Raw genomic sequence first — 24,367 nt, forward strand, 5'->3', positions numbered from 1 at the left:
AAAGATTGTGGTTGCTGCTTGAGTAGGGTTTCACCCCCTCAACCAGTGACCCAATTGCCAACACATCTGAAATTAGTCTTTTTTTCCAGTATCCCTGGAAAACGGTTTCATGGCATCGGGTGCTGGTAATATAGTTGCTGAGACTTTCTTTTCACCTTCAGGGATGGGAAAGAACTCCCAAACAATGGACTTTGGAGAAGTCATTGCTTCTGCCTGTTTTTCCTGGGACTCTTTATTTCCTCTTCAGTCTTCCCCAGATCTCATTTTAGGATGCTTGTATAATCTATGATGTCATTTAGGATGTCATCAGTGACTTAATCAGTGATGTCCCTAAACATGTCAAGAGTGAGATAATTTTTAAGGTCATAAGCAGTGCATGATGGGGCACAAGTTAAAGTAAGCTCACTTAAGTATAACTGGTGAATTTCAATATGTTTTTGTCTTTAAACATTACTTAATGTGTAACTTCATCACTTAACTATATTGTCAATTTAACTTTAGTTTTTTTCAGTGAATTTATATCTGTACATATAGATTTATTAATATATAGGACAATATCCCACTTGTTGTGAGCAACAAATCAGGTGATCCAATCTCTTTTGGAAACCTCTATGTATAGAGGCTGTGGTCATTGCTGTGAAACGTCAAATTAGCCTACACAATCCTGAACTTAGAGCAAATGCTCAGTAGATTATAGGGGGTTCAGTGTTCACCTACCTTAATGAAGACTATAGAATGCTGACGTGTTTAAAGTGATAAGAGCGCTGGTCTGCTCAAGGACTATGTGCACAGCTGAAGTATTCTGAGATCAGTCAATGAAAAAGGTGACGGCAGTTGCTCAAACGGTATAAGAGGATATCGGCCAGGAAATGTAACACAGTAAAGGGGTTCCAGGTGTAGGGTTGAAATATGTAGTGGAGTTTAGGTGGAGGGTGCTACTGTTGAAGATAAACTGCTGGGTATATCCACCTTATTCTCTTATCTACATTGTACCTTTAATAGAAAAGATAATTGAGCCTGAAAAATAGAATGAAAATTAAAAGAATATTGATTAAAAGATAATTACAACACAACAACTATTTTTATATCATTATAAAAGGAAATTTAAATGTTAAATATCCTGGTAGCTAAACATATCTCATTGTTTTTAAGTTACATCACTTCAGTTTGAAATATGGCATTTCAAGCAAGAAACCTACAAAACCATGCATTAGTGGGGACCACAATCATCCACTTTCAATAGTTGAAACTGAAATTTGTCTCTACAGACACTAAAATTAAAGACTAAGCCCACAATTCCCTTCCCAGCCAGCTATATTCCTATTTTGTCACATACCAACTGCACAAAACCTGAGAAACCATTCAAATGAACAAGAAGAGTAGAGCAGGCCACATCAGAACACACACATTTCAAGAAATCTATATTCACTTCTACACCTCTGTATTTTACATACTATGGAGGACTACCTTCTCTATACCCAATATTAATAGTAATGGCAAAAGAATAATCATTTTCAGTATAGCCAATTGCATACAAACACTAGCATTCACTGAAGTAGATAAGTTAAGCGGTACATTCGGTTTTATGCAAATTTACACAATATTGGACAATTTCTCAACAACTATATTTACTAATCTATGCCCTTTTACATGGTAAGCAAACTTCTGCCGGCCAAAATGTATAGCAATTAGTTACATAAAAATAATTTTACACGAGTTAAAATCACCATGGACTTTAAATATTCAATGACAAACACCATGTGCAAAATTTGCCATGAAAAACAAATACAAGGCTAATATTTTCATTTTAATCAAGCCACTTTTTGCGATGTGCAAAACAATCTAAACCATTTCCAAAATACTGTACTAGCAGTACATGTGGTTTTGAGTTAAAAACATAGCTCTATCATTTGTTTTCTACACCTGAATCAGTAAAAACCTCTGACATATTAAAATAATTATTCTCCTGCAAGGCCAATGAAGGAAGGGTGACGCTTGGCTGAGATGTTTACCTCATTCGTGCAGAAACGTACATCCAGGTTCCATGTTCCTTTCGAATGTGTATGGAAGCTCAAGAGAAAAACAGTCAAAAACAAATAGTACAAGGGTGACACAGGTCTTTCCAGAGAACTAAAGGAAGACACCAACCAATCCTTTACCCACTCATTACGATCTTGAAGAAAGAACATAGCTACCAAGAACTAAGGCAAAATCAATCCCTAGCCTCACTGTTCAAGCAGAATAAACATGAGGATATCATGCTAGCTAATAAATCCCTGCTGTTTAAAAACGGATATGGTCTGGATTACATGGAATCATTAGCATACACCCTACTAGAGCCTAAACAGCAAAAGCAAATTGACACTAACTAACATTTAGCTTATCAAGCCATAGGAAATGTAAAAAAACACAAACACTAATTCAAAAACCTGAGCTGTGATTATTTTTAAAACCTTGCTTAAGTATCTAATCCAGTACACGCTTTTCTTTCTATTGTGGCACTCACACACTGTTACTTTTATCATTCATATAACTAAATTTCCAGGGCATGCAAAGGAAAATCATATACTAACTAAACCTTTTACCAATCCACAAATACAGGTGCGTAACACAGGCCCCCGCAGCCCCCGCGGTGCGGGGGGCCCCAAGCTCCAGGGGGCCCCCTCAGCACTGCACTCTGGCCGGAGAGCTGCTGAGTCCAGAGGGGGCCCCTCCATGTACCTTGCAGGGAGGCCCCATCAATTTTCGTTACGCCAGTGCACAAACAAAAGTTCAAAATTGTATAACATGTTAACAGCATTATGTACAACATAAACATCGACATCTGAAATGTGTTTAAACATGACAAAAATAAATTAACAGAACTACAAACCATTTAAAAAATACAATCTAAGAAATACTACTTATTTTCTATAAAGTATACAAAACAATATACAAAACATACTTCATTTTTTTATGTATATTTAACATCCAGAAGCATCCAAATGTATGCATATTATAATTTACGCTTTATGTAAAAAGCATTGCCAAAGCCAATAGATCTGTGCTTGTTCCAAGCACGCTGTCTCTCATTCTCCAACTCAGAATCAGTTACCCCAAACCATTGTCTCAATGAAGGCCATTCATTCAATTGGATTTTGAATTGGTTTACAAAAAGAAAGCTCAAAATGCCCTGTTTACACCTGTGTGCAGTGTGGCAGGGATGTAGACTCCTCAAAGCGATCATTGAAATAGAAATGATCCTTGAATTATTTCTCTGAAAACCTTTTTTGTAGTTTGTTGTAGCACAAACGTTTTCCAGGAGCAATAGAGCACTTTAAAACAGAAACACACTAAGGGCCTGATTAGGATGTCGGGCGGCTGGATCACAGACAGGCCATCAGTGGCGATTCGATCGTCGACATCCCTTTGGTCCAACCACCACATTATGATGCTGACTGTTGGACCCACAGCTCTCTGTCAAAGGACCGTCGCCTCAGCCAGGATCAGATATCCCGACGGGGTGGTGGTCAGAGCAGCATCCAATCATGCCGGCAGGCACGAGGCAGGCACCGCAGTTAGGATTACAATATCCCTTTCTGCATGCCTTTTCATGGCGGGGATCCTGCCATGAAAAGTTTGTTAGAAAGGGATATCGGGGCCCCAGAGAGGGCCCTCATCCATCGAGGGCCACTGTCAAGTGGTCCTGGGGGCACATGTAGTGCCCCCACTCACCTCCGTGCACTGTGTGCCATACAGTCAGGATATGGTGCATGGCCCACAGTGCACAGACATGCAGGAGGTGCATGCACAGCATCAGCATGTTCTGCGGCCCTTTCCCAAGGCCGCAGCATGCTCCCGCTGTGGTTCAGATGCATTTCTGACCATCACCCGGGAACTTGTATCAGGATACAGCAGTCAGACTGCCCGCATGCTTGTTGGCGGTCTCCTGACTGCCGCAATAGTGGGTGGCTATTCGACTGACCCGCATCGAAATGATGCACTAATTTATAACATTTTCCAAAGGGAAGATCTTCCATTCCATACAGTACATATTCCTCTGCCTCTAAAACAATAAAAAAAACAACTAACATGTGTACAATTATACTATCTCTACAAACTCTGAGTTCATTACAAAACACAAAATACACAACAATTACCATATGGTCACCTACAATATGTCCAATACTAATATACCAAACATGCAATAATCTACTACTAAAACACTACTGATTAATGTACAAATTCAAAAAAGACCCTTAAAATATGAAAAATGAAACTTAGCCATCCTAGTTAGTTCTAATGCATATTATACATATCTTACACAATACAATGAAATTGCAACCTACAGCCTCATCCCTTGACAATGACATGAAGGAAAGAGTATACAAAACACTGATTAATTAAAGAGTGTATGTGAAAAAACAGTTACTATTTTTTGCGCAGTATTCTAAAGTAGAAAACAAAAACAGCATTGGAAAAATATGCCTGCAATACCCTGTAAATGTATGAACATATATATTTATCACTCAATATGTTAAACAATGACAGCTGCTTGAAGTAGAAATATTTTTGGTAAACACTTTACTGACAAGAATTTAGTCAGAAAGCATTAAATATTCATTTAATGCTAGTCAATATATTTTTCTTTTCAAAATAATATTATTACTATGATACATTATATGTAAATATTTACCTTTTTAAAATGTTTTCAATAAACCATAAATAAAATAACATAACCTGGTTTTTAAGTGAATAAACTTGCTTTTAAAGTGTTCCAATTAATACTCTTTTTAATTTGTATTTATATTAATTTTCTACATCACTAATTTAACTCTAATAGAGAAGTAATTTAAAAAAGTATAATCCCACAAACAGTAAGGGTGGTTTACATTTATTATTAAATAATAACAAAGTAAATCCACACCAAAATATATGATACAAATAACCCAATCAATTATTACATACAAAAAACATATATAATCAATAAACACATCAAATGTACTTTATGACCAAAGATAATGAATCATTATTAAAAAAATCTAACATTAAAACTACTGTTACAGCGTTTTGCACAATGCAAATTTCTGGGGCAAATTCATGTACAGACTGCACACTCAAGCAGATGGACCTTTAGTCACAGGCAGAGGCTTTACACAACAAATCATACATTTACATAACGTGAGGCATATTTGGCCCGACAAAAATGACAAAGAGTGATAGATTTGCAAACTATGAAAGTTTTTTCGGAGATTAGTAAAGTTATAAAATTAAATAATTCAAATTAGTCATAAATCAGTGATCAATACATTAATGCATAAAGCAGCATGATTCAATCAGATCAAAATCACAATTACAAATATAGACTGTTATAAATGTGCCATAAAGTTAATTAAAGCAGGGTCACTTTCCAATGAAGAAAAGATCCCTATTTATGTAAAGTAGGAAGGTAGGGAAGGTTAGGGACACATTAGCCAGAAAATGTCAGCATGAAAAGCCTCTAAAGGCACAAACCAAGTGAATCTAATAAAGAAACAGTCAAGTAGGTAGGAAGGGGATTTTTCCAGTAAGTCTAACTGTTTCGGGCAAGAGGAAAGGACAGAGAGCAAAGGAAAGCATCTCCTAATTAACTCCACAGTCCATTAGTTTAAATATACTCCTTGTGGAAACTGTTACATCTCCACACCATTACCAAGAAGGATACCAATCAGGAAGGAGGATATTATGATAAAGAAACTCCATTCCTTTTCCAGGGCTAACACACAATGGAGCCTCTGCTGCATGACTTTCAGCTTGATATCTGTACCACGATTATACAAATCAGTCAGGTTGTTCTCATTCCCAGGTGCTCGCTCATTATTTTAATCTCTGAGGAGCATACAAAGAAAAACATTCACATGAAGATTAAAGCATGAAATACATTCAATTAACGTTGATGTTACAGCTTGGCTCCTGTAATGAGAAAAAGGAAAAATACACAGCAAGCAGAAAACAAGGCAACTGAACATAAGCGCTACCTTACCCATGGTCAATTTTAACGTGACTATAACACAGTACATATATTAGTGTGTTGCAGACTACTGTATATATGTGCAAAGCATTGAATAAATGTACAAGAAAAAAAATTCATTTCATAAAACACATTTTCATAGCACAAAAAAAATAAAACAAATACATTATGATGTTAATGTAAGCTGTATTAAATGCTGCAATTTTTGGTTATGCTGTTTTTTTAACAACAGAATTATTGAGAAATAGCAAAACCAATATATTTCCGGATGCTATGATGCCCAACGATGTTATTGCAGTCATAATATTTTACAATATTCTTGTAAAACCTTGCATAGGACTCCATGTTCAGGTACCATACCAAGTAGATTTGGTTGCCATATGCCATCTGTGTTTCCATGGTTTCAATACGATTTCCATATCACTTCCTCTTTTGTGAACACCGTGATTTCAATTCTTGGTTCACTTGTGAAAAAGAATTGGTATGCACAACATTAGTGTAGAAGCTTCCATCAAAGCTGAAAAAAAATGTAAGGGCAGGAAAGGAAGAATTCTGACCTTTAATGCTCAATCATGACCAATACAAAACCTGTACATCAAGGCTTTTCTACTTCTGAGCATTTGCAGATTTGTTCAAATGATGATATCATTACAGAAAGCAAAAATGGATTAATCATGGGAGCTAGCAGAAATCACAAATCTTATTAAATGCAATAATTATATTTGCTTTTAAGAAATTAAGTAATCTGCAGCAAATTGGCAAAGAAATCAATCAAAACTAATTAGAGTTTTCTCTTGCACAAATACCACATTTTACAATGTTCTGTGAAATGAAGGTGCATAATTCAGAGCATGATTTAACACAAATAAACAGCACTAACATTTTACTTTAACAACAAGCCAATCATCTGTTTATTTTAAAATACCAGGTACTTGCACATTGGCTGCCAAGGGCATACTTTAGTTGCAAAGAAGAATTCATACACAACGTTGCAAAGTTGCCAGCACACCTCCTTTCAGCATGGAAGCTTGAGATAAGTTACATCGGTACAAAGACAAAGAGACCATGTCTTGCAGCAGAATTTCGATGATTTATTAAAAAATAAAGTGAAACACATGAACATACGCAGAAATAAACATAGTTTTTTTTGCAATGTGACAAGTACTCTTGTTAATGTGACCTAGCAATGCTAACTGAACCACACCACACGTTAGGCATTATTTTTCAAATGATATAATTCACTTCTACACCTGTGCCCCTGGAAATCTACTTGTTGTGAGTTACATCTTTTTCTTCAAGTAGCATGTTTGCCATGTTGCCACACCTACTTCTCTGTCCTTAAATACATTTGCACCTATGTTGATGGTATACCTCCTTCTCTTTTTGTTAAATTAATTTACCACAGTCTTTTGTCTTGTTTGTTGCATTAAATGTTTAATTTGTGGAAGACATTTATTTCAGGGCTGGTGTAGGAATAAAAATGCTTTATCCTTATTAGTATTTTATTGTTTTTCCGTGTTTGCGACGGCCTGTTAATTCATGTGATTAATATTCAGCTTCCTAGCAATTTCCAACTTTAGAAATTGGAAAGTTCAATAAGGAAATGTGTCATTATTTACTAGGAATAGTCTGATATTCATTTGGCAAATACTGTCTAACTGGCTTATCCTTGCTCATATATTTTATGTACTCCCATTTTCTCTTGCAGGGGCGGCTCCTCCATTAGAGCGGAGGAGTGTCACCCCACTGCATTCCCACAGTGCGGGACGCTGAAACATAAAATGGTATTTTAAATACCATTTTATGTTTATGCTTCTCGCACTGCGAGAAAGCTGAATGGTATGCCTGGTTGGGGGCGGGTAGGTGGGCGGGCCAGGGAGGAGTGGCTTGCCCAATGCTGTGGGCCCTGACTGGGCCGACCAAACCAGTCTTGCATACACACCATTTTCTCTATGTAGGCTGCATGCAGCCTACATAGAAAAAATGTCCTCCCTACATGCGCCTACCTGGGCGTCATCCGCACCAATCACAACGCTGCCATTGCAGCGTTGTAGTTGGCTTAAGGGAGGGGAGGGAAGATGCCTGCTTCCTGTTCCTGGAAAAGCAGGAAAACGAGGGTGCGGGACCTGGCCAGGAGTGGAGGCGGCACGGGACCCGGTAAGGTAAGTTTTGAAATTTATTTTTTAAATCCCCCATGTGAACCCCCGTGCGATCCCCCACCCGCGTTCTCTTGTCGGGCCTTTGCTAAATCAGATCCTACTTTATTAACAATAAAAGCATATCTACACTGGTGCGTTCAATAAGGAACCCTTGTAAATTATCCATTGTCCCTTCCCTTCCCACTTTTTATTTCATCCTAAAATCTATTTCTGATTGATTTCATAATTTGTTTTACAATAAGGTCTTTTTTCATATCGGAACACCCAGCTTGAAAATACAGAGTACAAAAACAATTTATATTGTCCAGCAAAGCATATGTGTCTGCGTTGTAACCTAAGCTGGCTATGGATAAGGAGGTGAAGGAAAACAAACATCAATCTTTTTTAGAATCACAGCGCTAGATGTACTAAGCATTATTCTCAAAATACTGGTCTCAATATGTGACCAGTATTTTTGGCGACCAGTGAACTATTTTGCAAGCTGATCTATTTACTAAGAGGTAGGTTTGCAAAATACAGAATCATAGTGGGTTGTAATAGGATCTACCTCATGAATACTAATGAAGTAGGTCGTAAATTGCTACCCACTACGATTCAAATATGTTTTAAGAGTAGACAATGGTCTTTTGGACCACTGCCTACTCTAAAATAATTACCTTGTTAACATTTGCAAAGGGTAAATGGTCTTCAAGGGCCTCTTCCCCTTTATGGTTATTGACAATGGACTTCTGTTCTCTTTTGCGAATAGGTTGCCACTACTTTGGTGTAGTCTGTAAATTATTAATGTTTTGCAACCGTATGTTGGTCACAAAACATGAATACATCCCATTGCAAATTGGTATTTGTAAGGGATGCCCTAAGCACGACTGTTTGAAAAACCGGTTCAGTATGTAGTCACAAACCCAAATTGTGATTCGTTAACATATTACTGATTCACAATTTGTCTTTGTTTTATACCAAGAGGCCATTTTGCGATTGCAGACACTTCTGACTTTCCAATCGGACCCTTTGTGACTTCAAAAACTCTTACTAGACCTGGACCACAGTCCTCATTCTTCATACTGACCAGAACCCAGGCTGAAGATCATTGAGGGATAATTTTTCTCAAATAATTTCTTGATCTACGCTGCGCTGCATCTGGTGTATTTTTAGAGAGTGGCAGATATGGCAGGATAGCTCAGTGAGTTGAGCGTTAGCAACTGAAAAATACAGTTACTTGCATGTGAGGAGTTCGAATACATGAAAGGCAGACTCATCCTTCCTAAATCAGTGAATTGAGAACCATTGCACTGAATAATAGTAACACCTGCCGTTTACAGCACTTAGAAACAACAGAAGTGCTGTAAGGATATCTACATAAAACAAGTTACTAATATACCTAAAAGGTGTCATTATTTGAGTTACATGTATTTACAAGTTTTCTCCGCTGTACAAGTAATGGCGTGAGGGAAAAAGAGGGGTAAATAGTCTAATTTCTGAATATCCTACCATTTCTGGATCTCTGCATATGATTGCCTCTACCACATTTGAACAAAGCATCCATCAACTCAACACAATGTGGAGACAAAATGAATAAAATACTTGCTTAGGGTTTTTTGCACGGAAAGCTATATAATATAAAACATATATTATTTATTTACAGTTAATTCAACCACATCGGAAAAATTTGAAACAATTCACGCCATGGAAAATGAGGCTTTAGTAATAATAACGGAGGAGTTCGATGTGGAAGATGATGGTGACAATGTCAGCTGGTACAGTGAACATACGAAGCAGAAAATTACAACCGAAAAGGGAGAGAGAGTGCACTCGTCTGTTGAAAAGCTTTGGTTTCTACCGACTACAATAAATGACACCGGAAGATACATCTTTATTGTCAGGTATGTAAGATACATGTATACCATAGTTGCATGTGCTAAAAATTGCACAATTTTCGAGTAGTAACAATTACAAAAATTAAAAGAGGGTTTATTAATGAAGTATGTTTATATACTTCGCACCCCATATATTTATTTATAAACAGTGAAAGTGACATGTTCTCTTCTTGGCGCTGTCGGTATAAACAATCATAGCCTGACAGTGACATCATCTGGAGCACAGGGTAAAATCTTAGCTACAGAATGCGGTTTTGGTTACTTACGTAAACAATAACGTCTTCAAATGGTTGCGCAAGGCCAGACTACTTGATAAATGCAAAAGAATTCCGTTTTGTGCAAAGATACTAAGGGCCTCATTTATGAGTTTTAGCCGTAGGGCACCTCCGCAGGCATTCCTGCTACGCTGCCCTACCGCAAAAGAAAATGGCTGGATTGCAGTGGCGTAGCTAGAGCTTTTGCCGCCTGTGGCGGCCCCTGCTTTTGCCACCCGGGGGCCATGGGTTTCTGTGTTCGTTTAACGGGACTGCAGCAGGTAAGAGTGGGAGAGCATATGGAGGCCGCCATGCCCAAAACTTCTGTCGCCCAGGGCAGACCGCCCCCGAATCTTTCAGATACAGTGCATTGCTGTCCTTTTCCCCTGCGCTGGCGCACAATGGGCTGCTGTACGCCAATGCAGGCACCTTTGCACAATGGTGTAAGGGTGCCTGAGTAGCAGGGATGATTATTTTTGTGCAGGAAGGCCAACCTTCCAGCACAAAAACAATTAAAAGAGGCCTTTCCTCTCTCTATGTGTTTCAGAATGCAGCACACATTGAAAAAGGAGAAATGAGGAGAAATAAAGATATTTCTCCTCTTTGTGACTCCCTTATGCTGCCCCTGGGGAGGCATGAGTTTTTGGCGCTGCCTCAGAGTTACGATTTCTTGTAAATCTGGGGCAGTGTCAAAAAGTCATGGGTGTTGCTGGGAATACCCCCAGCAACAACCATTGCACACCCCTTTAATGCAGTAAAATGCGTTAAAGGGAACAATATGCACAAGGAAGCATTAAGCTGAAAAAAGTGGCTTAGTACTGCCTGGTAAATATGTCTCCTGTGCGACCTTAGCGTCACAAAAAGTGATACACCAGTGGTACAAGGGGCTTATAAATAAGCCCCTAAACATTCACAATTCACCGTTAGTCAAACAGTGGGATGCCTGAGGGCATACTACACTAAGTGATTTTCAAGAAAAATAAGGGCAGTGACTCTTAAATCCTCCTGTATAATGCAAGACATATTGGCCCATATTTATGAAGCCTTTGTGTTTTCCTTGCATCCTGCAAGGTGACGTAAGGAAAACACAAAGGCTTCAGTGATATTTACAAACCCAAGCAAGGCCTGATCATGTGGCCTTGCATGGCTTAATCAAGACATGTAACTCACGACAGCTGCTTGGGCTGCATTATGTTACATTTCAACTTGGGAATTGTTCCATGGGTGGAGCAAGGGCTTCTCCAAACTGACTCAAATGTCCCAACTCACTCATGAGGACATTGTCTTGACTTCAAGACTGGGGTGACACCTCTCTGCACTTACCCTTGTCAGATCATAGTTGAAGTAACCTATCTAATGAAAGTCAGTTCAGTAAAACATCTAATTTTTTCTACCTCATAACACTGTATTACACTGAAACTTATATTCTAGCCTTCTGATTTTGAAAAAATGCTTCTGGACTTACAGGCTCCATTTGAAAACACCTGAGGAAAATCTAATACATGTAAAAAAAATGTTTTTATTATATACTCTCGAATCCCATGAAGTTCAACCCACTTTCACAGGTAACCTTAACCAATTGTAATGTCAAGGCAGAGCACTGAAAATACAATGAAATAAAGCAAAAGAATTATCTGATTGTACCACTTGCAGAGAACACTTTGTGCTACAAATAAGCTTGCATCAGTGCTAAAAAAGAATTCTTTTATGTGCAGATTACTCCGGCTGATAAATACATAAAATGGTATTTTTAAACCTATAAATAAGAAGATGGTAACACACAGGGCTTGATTACGAGTCTGACTGTCCATGGACCGACAGACTCGAGGGGCGCATTAGTGGTAGTCTTCAGACCGCCCTATTCAATTAGGGCGGTCAGACCGCCTTTGCCCTGCAGCAGCTGCCAGAAAACCACTGTTCCCTGGCGATGTTGTGGTTGTCTTGAGGCTGCAATATCCTTAACGGGACTGCCACGAACCTGCCAAGCATGTTACGAGTTTCCTCTTTGCCATGGTTTTCATTGCGGTTCCACCACCATGAAAACCGTGGTGGAGAAGAAACAAAGGGGGACCTACAGGGCCCCATGGTGCTTCAGGGCAATGAGTTGTATGCAAGGGGGGCACAACACGTGCCCCCCTATGTGCATGCACCCCAGTTCCTGCGCAGCATGGAATTTACAGTCCATGCCATTCAGGAACTGGTTGTAGATTTCCCATTGAGGTGACCATTTTCTGAGGCTCCGCCAAGGGAACATTAAAGAAAAAAACCAGGCATACCCGGAGCCGCACTGCCAAACTTGTATTCAGGCCCATAGTGTGATTGCAGGCTTCCTGGTGCTATCACAATATGTGTGACAGCCTCCTTGCCTTCTCCACCAACACATTTGCTGCTCTTAAATTGACTGCTTTTGTCCCCAGTCTTTGGCCTGATGACCCGCACCCAATAGTACTTGCCTGCTTTCCCCTCTTCATGAATACTTACCTGTTACTGATGGTGATTTTAGAAAAATCTTTATGTTTTTTAGGAACGTTTCCTGTCATGGGGTGTTTACAATGCAATAGTGGTTGGACTGTGGTTCATTGCACTGTTACCTGCCACCACCAGACTAATCAGTACTTTCATCTCTATGGAATTAGTACCACAAACATGCCATCATCACCCCTATTGTAAAGAAACCTTCAGCATACCTAGATAATTTTTCACAGCTGTGGCGGTGCACACCGGCTGTCAAACCGCTGTATTACAACTTTGGCAGTCGGACCGCCATGGGACCGCTGCAGTCGCTAGGGACCCACGATCCCTGGTGCGGCAGTCTTGAGGCCGCAATATGCTTGGCGGTGCTGCTGAAGCACAAGCAAGCATATTACAAGTTTCTTTACTACGACCCTAGCTACAGTGGTGAGCCCTCATTGGAAAGGATGGTGGTGAGGAAAGAAAGGGGGCCCTACAGGGCCTGCCCTTTCCTCAGGCCCATGGGATGCATACAGGAGGGCACATGGTGTGCCCCCTGTTTGCATGCACCCCCTTTCCTGCACCGCATGGACTTCACAGTCCATGCCATGCAGCAATGGGCTTTGACGTTCCCATTGCAGTGCCTATTTGAAAGGCATCACCATGGGAATGGCAAAGGACCACCAGCCAGACTACGAGGAAACTCATAATCTGGCAGGCGGCTGGTGGCCCTGTTTAGGGGGATGGGAGCGGGACGGTGGTGTGGCAGCCTGCTCCCACACAGCCAAACACGTAATCAGCCCTTATTCTATGTGTAAAAGGTACTAGTAAAACTAGAGTGGTTGGACAAAAAGTCTGAAAAAATATATTGTGATACAAAAATATTTTGTCAAGAATATTGAAACGTCAAAAATATCGTCAACAGGAACATCAGAGGTAAAAATATTGTTTTAAGTGTTGTTTTTAACATAGTGAAAGATATCAATGTAAAAAATATTCTATGCTATATCATTTGTAAGTGTTAATTACCATGTAATTTATAGTCGTGTGTTTGATTCTATGTTTATTATTTTTTATTTGTGCTTTTAGTAAGTCAATTTATAAGTTATGAAATTGTTTAAATTTGTACTTTTAGTTGAATTAATGTATATAAATAATTATTTTATTTTTTCTTTAGTAGCAGCATATTGGGTTTTAGGGGATAAATGTGGGGAGATGTTTTAAAAGGTGTATACTTATTTTAATGATATGCAAATTAATGTTTGACCATTTTTAAATTCATTTGTTACATTAATATTTTAAGAGATTTAAAACAAATAATAAAATATATATTAAGGGTATTAGATAAAAACAATGAAATGTAAAAAAAAATATTTAAAAGTGACAAATATATAGCAAAATATTTTAATGAAGTAAAATATTTAGATTGTTTTATAAGTAAGATTTAAATGTGGTAGTGTTTGTGAAAAATACATTTAAATATTATAAAAATGTTAATTTTACTTTTTTAAATTATCGTATTAAAATGTCATTTTAAATGTTTTAAGATAAAGAATAGTTTTTCTGTAATGTTTTTTATGATTGCTAATTTTGGATTATGATTTTATTTTAAGGTTTAAAGATTAGGAATGGTATTAAATAATATTAGTGATAAAAATATATTTTTTAAAGGTAATGTTTAAGTATGAATATATATGGTTGTAGTTTTTGTTAATGGGTTTTTAGATTACAATTTTGTTTATTTTATAGTTAAAAAATTGCTTAGATAGGAGTGGGAATAGTAAATGTCACCCATTTAGTGCCCACCACCTTCCCCCAATATGGTTAGGTTGAGGTGGGAATAACAAAAGTAACCCCTTTAATGTCCAACACCTTCCAATATTATGGTTACATTGGAGTGGAACTAGTAAATGTAACCCCTTAAGTGTTTAAGACCTTCCCCAAATATGGTTAGATTAAAGTGGGAATAGTAAATGTCACCCTTTTAGTCTCCAACACCTTCTACAAATTGGTACAGATTGGAGTGGAAATGTTACCCTTTCAGTGTCCAACGCCTTCCCAAAATAGGTTTACATTCGAGTGGGCATAGTATTTTTCACCTCGTTGGTGCCCAACACCTTCTTCAAATTGGTATTGATTGGAGCGGGAATATTAAATGCTATCATTTTAGATCCCGATTACGAGTTTGACGGAGCGGTGGTGGGACCGCTCCGCCGCCGGACTGTCAAACCTGCGTGAGAACCACCCGCCTTATTATAACTTTTTTAGTCATTGGCGGGTGATTCTTTGGCGTTACCATGGCTGTGCCTATAAAATAGGCACTGCAATGGGGACGTCAAAGGAAGTCCCGCTTGGCATGGACTGTGAAGTCCATGCCGTGCTGGAACCGGGGGTACATGCACAAAGGGGGGCATATGTTGTGCCCTCCTGTGTGAATCCACATAGAGTGTCTTTCCTCACCGCCACTGTTTTCATGGAGGAAAGACCTCCATGAAATTAGTGGTGGTGAGGAAAGTCATAATATACTTGGCCGGACTGTGGCGGTCCCGTCAAGCATATTGATGCCTCTTGATCACTGCACCACCGCTAGGTAACAACGGTTCCCTGTGGCAGTCAGCAGTCACAGGACTGCACGACTGCAAATTTGCAATGTGGCAGTGCTGCCCCACCATTAGCCTGGTGGTCCGAGGACCGCCAAACTCATAATTAGGCCCTTAGTATCCAACACCTTCCCCATAATGGCATTGTTTGGAGTGGGAAAAGCAAAGGACACCCTTTTAATGTCCAAGGCTTTCTCCAAATTGGTTTTGGTTGGAGTGGGAATAGTAAATTACACCGTTTTCGTGTGCAACATGTCCACCAAATTGTTTAGATTGGCGTGGGAATACTGTATGTCAACCCGTCAAGTGTCAAACACTATCCCCAAAGTGGTTTAGATTGGAATGTGAATAGCATTTTTCACCCCTTTAGAGTTTTTCAAATTGGTACGGACTGGAGTCGGAAAAGTAAATGTTACCCTGTTTGTGTCCAACAGCTTCCCCAAATTGGTATAGGAGTATGATTATTTCACTTTCTAATTTTATTCTTGCACCTTTTATTTTAATTTTATTTGTAAGTAGAAGAAATAGGTTGTGTTTTTTCATTAGTTTTGTTATAGATAAAAGACAGGTACATATTCTTCACATTTTATTTATGTTTTCAAAGTTTATTAAATGTATAATTTTACACAATTAAAGATTTATTTTTCAACTTAAAAATAAACATTTATATATAGCAAGGATATAAAAACCTTTTAATGATTTTTAATATTATGTAATAAATGACGGTTAGATTGAAATAATATTGTATGTTGTACACTTCCTACTTTTATTTATTATTTATACATCATTTTAACATAAGTTTTCAAGTATATGTTAAATAATTGTACATATTTTATTCTATTATTTAATTCATACTTTTCAGACTTCTAAAAAATTTTACAACATTTTTTGATGTATTACTTGTTTAATAATGTTTACATTTTTTAATATATTTATTCAACATTTTTACAAGCTCCCATTGTAAAATGGAAGTTTTTGCACATCCCTGCACTTTGTGGCAGGCACCTTGCATGGTGCAGGGTCCAGGGCCTCAACCGGAGGGCCAGGGGAGAAGGGAGCCCTACTAAGGACCCTCATAGTTGCTCTACGATAAACTTTCCATGTCGGAAAGGCCGACATGGAAAAGCTGTCGGAAACCGACATTAAAATCCCGACGGCGGAAACGCCATCTTTAAGGGATTTTGAGCAGCTTCCGACTGGCCGACAGGCTCCTTCAGCCCGTTGGAACCCAGTCGGCTTCCACAGCCGCTTTGCACTCCAACCGCTGACATTATAATTCGGCATTCAGAATGTGAACCTTTCATGTCAGTCAAAAAGCCTCCAACCAGTGGTCGGAGCCTTTCCGACCGACATCAAAATAAGGCCCTAAGTGTGATGTAAATGAATATTTGGGAACGTAAAGTGTTTTGCCACTGGGTTTTGGTATTTAATTTATAGGTAGGTTTCTGTCTACGAACGTCTCCTATGGGTATTAGAAGTTTCTATTTTTCTTTCAAAGGAAATCACTTCTGGTTTATAATAAAGCAATGGTTTTTACTTTGATTTCCTTTTTTTCTATGTTTCCTTGGGCATTTCCGGCTGGATTGTTCCCATGAGGCATAGGGTCAAGACTGATTTGCATATGGCTGGGTTTAAACTGGAATGGCATGGTGAGCCAAAAAATGATGGATTTAGGCCCAGATCTCTGTACTGGGATTAATGTATGACATTGTTCTGCATTCTGTCCATCAACTGTTGTTTTTGCATTTGTCCCCCCCAAGTGGGACGGGTGTGCCCAGACATGGGTCCCATGCTCTCCATGCCTCTGGAATCAATCTATCCTGGCTGAAGAGGGGTGAAACCACAAAACCTGTCCTAGGATGCTTGTTTCCAGTCCAGGGAGGACCTGGCTTGGCAGTTCGGGCTGGACTGTTCCCATGAGGAACAGGGTCAAGACTGATTTGAATATGGCCAGGTCTAAACTGGGGTGGCATTGTGAGAAAAAGAATGATGTGTTTAACCCAGATCTCTAGATTGGGGTGAATGATTTGATTTGTTCTGCATTCCGTCGATCAATTGTGTGTCTTTTGCTTTCTCGCCCTAAGTGCGCCGGGTATGCCCAGATGTGGGTCCCGGGCTCACTGTGCCACTGGAATCAAGCTATCCTGGCTGAAGAGGGGTGAAACCCCGAAACCGGTCCAAGGATGCTTGTTTACGGTCCTGGGAGGACCTGGCTTGGCAGTTCGGGCTGGACTCTTCCCATGAGGCACAGGGTCAAGACTGATTTGCATATGGCCAGGTCTAAACTGGGATGGAATTGTGAGCAAAAGAATGATGCATTTAACCCAGATCTCTTGACTGGGGGTGAATGTTTTGATTTGTTCTGCATTCCGACCATCAATTGTGTGTCTTTTGCTTTCTCGCCCTAAGTGCGCCGGGTATGCCCAGACGTGGGTCCCGGGCTCACTGTGCCACTGGAATCAAGCTATCCTGGCTGAAGTGGGGTGAAAGCCCGAAACCGGTCCTAGGATGCTTGTTTCTGGTCCAGGAAAGCCCTGGCTTGGCAGTTCGGGCTGGACTGTTCTCATGAGGCACAGGGTCAAGACTGATTTGCATATGGCCATGTCTAAACTGGGGTGGCATTGTGAGAAAAAGAATGATGCATTTAACCCAGATCTCTTGACTGGGGGTGAATGTTTTGATTTGTTCTGCATTCCGTCCATCAATTGTGTGTCTTTTGCTTTCTCGCCCTAAGTGCGCCGGGTATGCCCAGACGTGGGTCCCGGGCTCACTGTGCCACTGGAATCAAGCTATCCTGGCTGAAGTGGGGTGAAAGCCTGAAACCGGTCCTAGGATGCTTGTTTCTGGTCCAGGGAGGCCCTGGCTTGGCAGTTCGGGCTGGACTGTTCTCATGAGGCACAGGGTCAAGACTGATTTGCATATGGCCAGGTCTAAACTGGGGTGGCATTGTGAGCAAAAGAATGATGGATTTAACCCACATTTCTTGACTGGGGATGAATGTTTTGATTTGTTCTGCATTCCATCCATCAATTGTGTGTCTTTTGCTTTCTTGACCTAAGTGCGCCGGGTATGGCCAGACGTGGGTCTCGGGCTCACTGTGCCACTGGAATCAAGCTATCCTGGCTGAAGAGGGGTGAAACTCCTAAACCGGTCCAAGGATGCTTGTTTCTGGTCCAGGGAGGACCTGGCTTGCCAGTTCAGGCTGGACTGTTCCCATGAGGCACAGGGTGAAGACGGATTTGCATATGGCCAGGTCAAAACTGGGGTGGCATTGTGAGCAAAAGAAGGATGGATTTAACCCAGATCTCTTGACTGGGGATGAATGTTTTGATTTGTTCTGTATTCCGTCCATCAATTGTGTGTCTTTTGCGTTCTCGCCCTAAGTGCGCCAGGTATGCCCAGACATGGGTCTCGGGCTCACTGTGCAACTGGAATCAAGCTATCCTGGCTGAAGAGGGGTGAAACCATGAAACTGGTCCTAGAATGCTTGTTTCCGGTCCAGGGAGGACCTGGCTTGGCAGTTCGGGCTGGACTGTTCCCATGAGGCACAGGGTCAATACTGATTTGCATATGGCCAGGTCTAAACTGGGGTGGCATTGTGAGCAAAAGAATGATGGATTTAACCCAGATCTCTTGACTGGTGGTGAATGTTTTGTTTTGTTCTGCATTCCGTCCATCAATTGTGTGTCTTTTGCTTTCTCACCCTAAGTGCGCCGGGTATGCCCAGACGTGGGTCCCGGGCTCACTGTGCCACTGGAATCAAGCTATCCTGCCTGAAGAGGGGTGAAACCCCGAAACCGGTCCAAGGATGCTTGTTTCCGGTCCAGGGAGGACCTGGCTTGGCTGTTCGGGCTGGACTGTTCCCATGAGACACAGGGTCAAGACTGATTTGCATATGGCCAGGTCTAAATTGGGGTGGCATTGTAAGCAAAAGAATGATGTATTTAACCCAGATCTCTTGACTGGGGGTGAATTTTTGATTTGTTCTGCATTCCATCCATCAATTGTGTGTCTTTTGCTTTCTCGCCCTAAGTGTGCCGGGTATGCGCAGACGCGGGTCCCAGGCTCACTGTGCCACTGGAATTAAGCTATCCTTGCTAAAGAGGGGAGAAACCCCCGAAACAGGTCCTTGGATGCTTGTTTCCGGTCCAGGGAGAATCTGGCTTGGCAGTTCGGGCTGGACTTTTCCCATGAGGCACAGGGTCAAGACTGGGATGGCATTGTGAGCCAAAGAATGATGGATTTAACCCAGATCTCTTGACTGGGGGTGACTGTTTTGATTTGTTCTGCATTCCGTCCATCAATTGTGTGTCTTACTTTAAAGCTTGAGCCATGCCAGACATTTATGAGGGGCTTTGATTGCGCTCTCAGGCGCTAAGGTTAAAGCCAAACAAAGTACCTGTCATGTCAGTGGGTTGGCCTCTCTGCATAGCACACAGAACAACCTTTGTGTATTCCATTTGGAACAAAAAGTCTGTGGATATGTGTGTGAAGGGATACACTGATGTAAAAATATTTGCAAGGCAAAAGTAAGAGAAATTAAAGTGCTTAAATTTGAGGGAGTTCAGTGCATGTTGGGGTGAAATGACAGGCATGCAAGGAAGGGCTTTCAGGGAAGAGTGAAAAGAGGATGCGGAAGAGGAAAGAGAGAGGGTTGAAGATGTGCAGATGGACAAGATATACAGAGAAAAAGATTATGCATATCTAACATAAAGCATACATAATTGAGGCCAAAACTCCTTCCACCGGCCTCAAAATGCTATTTAATTCATAGACTCACTATTTCAGAATTTAAACATTTCCAATGTTAATTATTTATAAGAAATCATTGTTGTTACTCATGTATCTTAAACAGCTAACACCCAGTTATAAGGCCCATCATACTGACAGGCTTTAGACGTATGTTAGTTGCTGTACAATTTATCTGGATAAAATTACATCTCAGAGAGAAACAAAATTCCGGTCTGATGGCACACTGTGGGAATCACATAAATGTATTTGGCATGTTCCTTTATAGAGAGCAACCACTTTTTCATCTCACTTGATGACCTGTCTGCACATATTTCTATATGACTGGTTACAGCTAGCAACTGTGGGTGCTTCTCAAAGGCTGGTTAGAGCATATTTTTACAAATTTAATGCTGCATGCAGTGCAAAACGCTGGGCAAGCATACATTTTAAAGGGCTAAAGTTGTCATGCAGAACAATTTACACATTACAGTAACTGTTGAACAAATGAATGCAAGAAGATATGGAGCAGTTTTTAATTTTTAATATATTCAAGACTATACATTCCCACTGCTTAATGAGCCTTGCTTTATCGCTACATTCATTAGCTTAAAAATGAACCATTTGCCAATCTTTTTTTCACTTCTCAGGAGAGGGACTTCCCCTGGACCCCAGGTTTGTCAGTAGAACTTGTTAACATCGCTTGGTATATAAAAATCATGCACAACGTTTACGCCTCACCAATTTCAAATTTCACCATCAGCCACTGAATTTATATTTTCTGTTGATAAACTTTTTTGCCTGTAGGTGTAGCCCATGTGATTTAGTAACTGCTTCCCTTTCTGAAATGTTATGTATTTTGCTGCCTCTGTCATTGTATACAAAGGTAGTGAAACAGTATAAATATGCACAATTTGTTTTAAATGTTAATTTGTTGTTAGTTTGTGAAGGTTGAGGTCATTAGGTTGTTTTTACTCACAAGTTGGGTGAGTTTATAGTTTTTTATTAATTTATGTATACTTACTTTCTTATATATTTTTGCTGTTTTGTGATATTTGTTTTTTTCTTGCAGTTTATGATTTTTACAAGTAGTTGTTTTCTCTTTTAGGACGTTTATGTAAAGAGATAGGAGTTGGAGAGTGTTTTATTAATTATTTTCTAATTCACATTTTACACGTTTCATTTTAATGTAAGTTTTACTCACTTGAGGGCTCATTACGATGGCGGAGGGCTCGCCAACTCCAGCCGTGCGCTGGTGGGCCCTCTGTCATCGGACAGCAATTTTCCCCCTGCCAAATTAGGATGGCGGGGGGATCTGGCACCGACCGTGGCGGGTGCAAAGACTGCCTGCCATGGATCTGCCACAGAGCGGTCAGTATCTGTAAAATGGTGGCGGCGACTAGCAGGCACCATCTGCCATATTACGATGCTGCATTCCCGCCAGCCGGTGTATGGTGGTGAAACCGACATTTACAGGCCAGCGGGGATTGCATTTGGGGGCCCGTTGTGGGCCCCTCTTGTGTGGGGAGATGGGGGGTGCTCTGGTGCGGTACCCATGGTAACCCCCTACATTTCCCTTCACTAAGTGGCAAGTACCATGTGGTGCCTGCCACGTAGTGCAGGAAAATGCAAGACATAGCTGCAGCCAGCAGCACCTGCCGCAATGTTAAACAGCCGGGACGTGACCGCCATGGTGGTGGTCGCATCATAATCTGTGGTGCAGGATCGCTGCCTTACAGACAGGTGGTCACAATCACTGCAACAATGGCGGGTGGACTCGAGTCCACCAACAATCATAATGACCTCCTTGGTTAGGTAGTTTGTCTGGTCAGAGAATCAAGCAAAGTTTCCTTGTCTTGCAACTTTTGTCACTTTTTAAGTATTTAGGGCCATATGTAGGAGGGCTAATACCGGTCGGTAATGGCCGAAAATCGGTAAATTTTCCGTTACCGACCGGTATTTAGCCCTTTGCGATGTAGGAGGCTGGATTTAAGGATTCGGTAATTTACCGATTCGTTATTCTAAGGAATCGGTAAAATACCGATTCCTTAATTTAAGGAATCGGTAAATTACCGAATCCTTAAATCCTATGTAGGGAGCAATCAAGTGAGTGCATTTTTGGTTTAAGGATTCGTTATTTACCACCAACTACAAATTGGTGGTAAATACCGAATACCTTTTAAAAAGGAATTTTGTGCTTTTTTAAAAGTGCCATATGGCAGATATACATGCCCTTAGGGCATGTATGTGTGCCACATGTGCACACATGCATGATTCGGGGGTGCAACAGGGTGCCAAGGTGACACCCTGCCACCCTTGAACATGCTCCCCCTATTACCGATTCGGTATTTACCGAATAGGTAATAGTGAATGGCTTCCGATTCATTCCTCTGGGCCTCCAGGCCCATAGGAATGAATTGGAAGGTATTCCTTATTACCGATTTAGTAAATACCGAATCAGTAATAGCGAATATTACCGAATCAGTAAAATGTATTGATTGTTTACCTACATTCTATTTACCAATTCTTAAATACCAAATCGGTAAAATTTGGTATTTAGGAATTGGTAAATAGAAATAACCTTCATATGGCCCTTAGTTGTTTATATTAATATGCCTTATTCTTAATTTCATTGTTTGGCTGATTTTATTGGTTAAAGTTGTTTATACTTTTACTTTATTGGTTGGTTTAGTTTTAGTTAGAGGTGGACATAATGTGCAAAGTTTCACAGAAAAACTCTGCTAAATTCTGCAGAATTCTGCCAAAGGGCAGAAAATATGCAAATCATGCTGCAATTCAGTGCAAGTAGCGTGAGCAGCACTAAAAATCAGCGTGAACTGCACCATGCATTGCACAAGAGCGCAAGGACATTCGAGTTGATTTTGCTGCTGCTTGAGTACAAAATCTACTCAAGCAGCAGCAAATTTGCTGGAATGGCAGACATCTGACTGCGACCGCTCACTGATGCTGGCGACTGCCTACCTTAGAAAATCACTCTAGGTTATGCCAAGTCTCACTTGTGCTCACCAGCTCACATATGCTTGAGCCTTATGGGAGAAACATTCCACCATTTGGCCAGAACTCCGCATTAAAGAATAACGTGGAGTGGCAAAAATTCTGTCAATTCCACGCGCAGAATGAACCATTCTGCACACCCCTAGTTTTAGTTTTAAATTTTTTCTCAATTATGTCCTTCTATGGTAAGCACTAGGTTTTATTTATAATGTATGATATATTGGGGCATATGTACAAAGAAGTGGCGGAGTGAGGCATTAGCCATCATGGATTAACGCCTCACTCCGCCACTTCAGAAATACAAATCTCCACCATATTTACAAGAATATGGTGCAGCCAAGCGTTTACCCCTCGCTGGCACTACACTTAGCTGCCTAGTACCAACAAAGGCCCCCTTGCCCATAGTGCAAGTGTGTCTGCATGCAGGGGTAGATTGTTTATGTGTAGGAAGGTGTCCCTTCCTGCACATAAACAAACTTTAAATACCGTTTTGTCACTTTCATGTGTGCTGCTTAATGCGGCACAGATGTAAGTTACAAAATTTCATTTTTTTAAAACTTGTTTATGTGCAGAAAGGGACACCTTCCTACACATAAACAATCCAAGGCATTTCGCTTTTTCCATGTGCAGCACACATAGAAAAAGCAAAAACGAGGAGAAATAGAGCAGTTCTCCCCGTTTCGCCAAGTTAAGACCAGGTTTTCCCTGGTCTTAATTTTTGTGCTGCCTCCTATTTACGCCACCCTTGTAATAGGGAGCAGCGTCAAAATCAATTGGTGTTGCAGTGGAACACCAACCGCAACACCCACTCCACTGCCCACCCCTTTCACGCTAAGCATAGCATGAAAGGGAGCCTTATTTACAAGGAAGCGTTAAGCCAGGTTAAGTGGCTTAACACTGCCTTGTAAATAAGGTGAAGCCCCTATCGCCACAGGAACGTCGGAAAAAGTGACATTCCTGTGGCGATAGGGGCTTGTGCATATGCCCCATAGATTCATATTTTCAATATAAATGTTTTTATATATACATATAATGGTTAATATTTAGGTTGTTATCTAAATGTTTGTAGTTAATGGCAATATTTTCGTGCTTTTTCATTATTATTTTGTTTATATAATTTATTAGGGGAATGGTGCATATTTTAGTGATGTGATATATTTAATTTAAACATGTGTATAAAATAGGTTTCCTTCAAATAATTGCTTTACTTTAATTTTAAAACTGATTTTTTAAATTTATTGATAATAATTTAAATATTTGGTGATTTTGTAATCAATATTACGTGAATCAATATTTT

General features: G+C 40.2%; 1 protein-coding gene across 1 annotated transcript in view; it reads left to right on the forward strand.

Annotated features, from left to right (window-relative positions):
• The window catches only part of IL1RL1 (interleukin 1 receptor like 1), a 506,285-nt gene that overhangs the window by 26,888 nt on the left and 455,030 nt on the right, over nt 1-24,367 (forward strand). Inside the window, exon 2 of the mRNA XM_085620499.1 lies at nt 9,791-10,028. Coding sequence (XP_085476625.1) covers nt 9,791-10,028 — 238 coding nt within the window. The remainder of the gene's footprint in view (nt 1-9,790; nt 10,029-24,367) is intronic.

This window comes from Triturus cristatus, chromosome 8, assembly GCF_964204655.1.
Source record: "Triturus cristatus chromosome 8, aTriCri1.1, whole genome shotgun sequence".
NCBI lineage: Eukaryota > Metazoa > Chordata > Amphibia > Caudata > Salamandridae > Triturus > Triturus cristatus.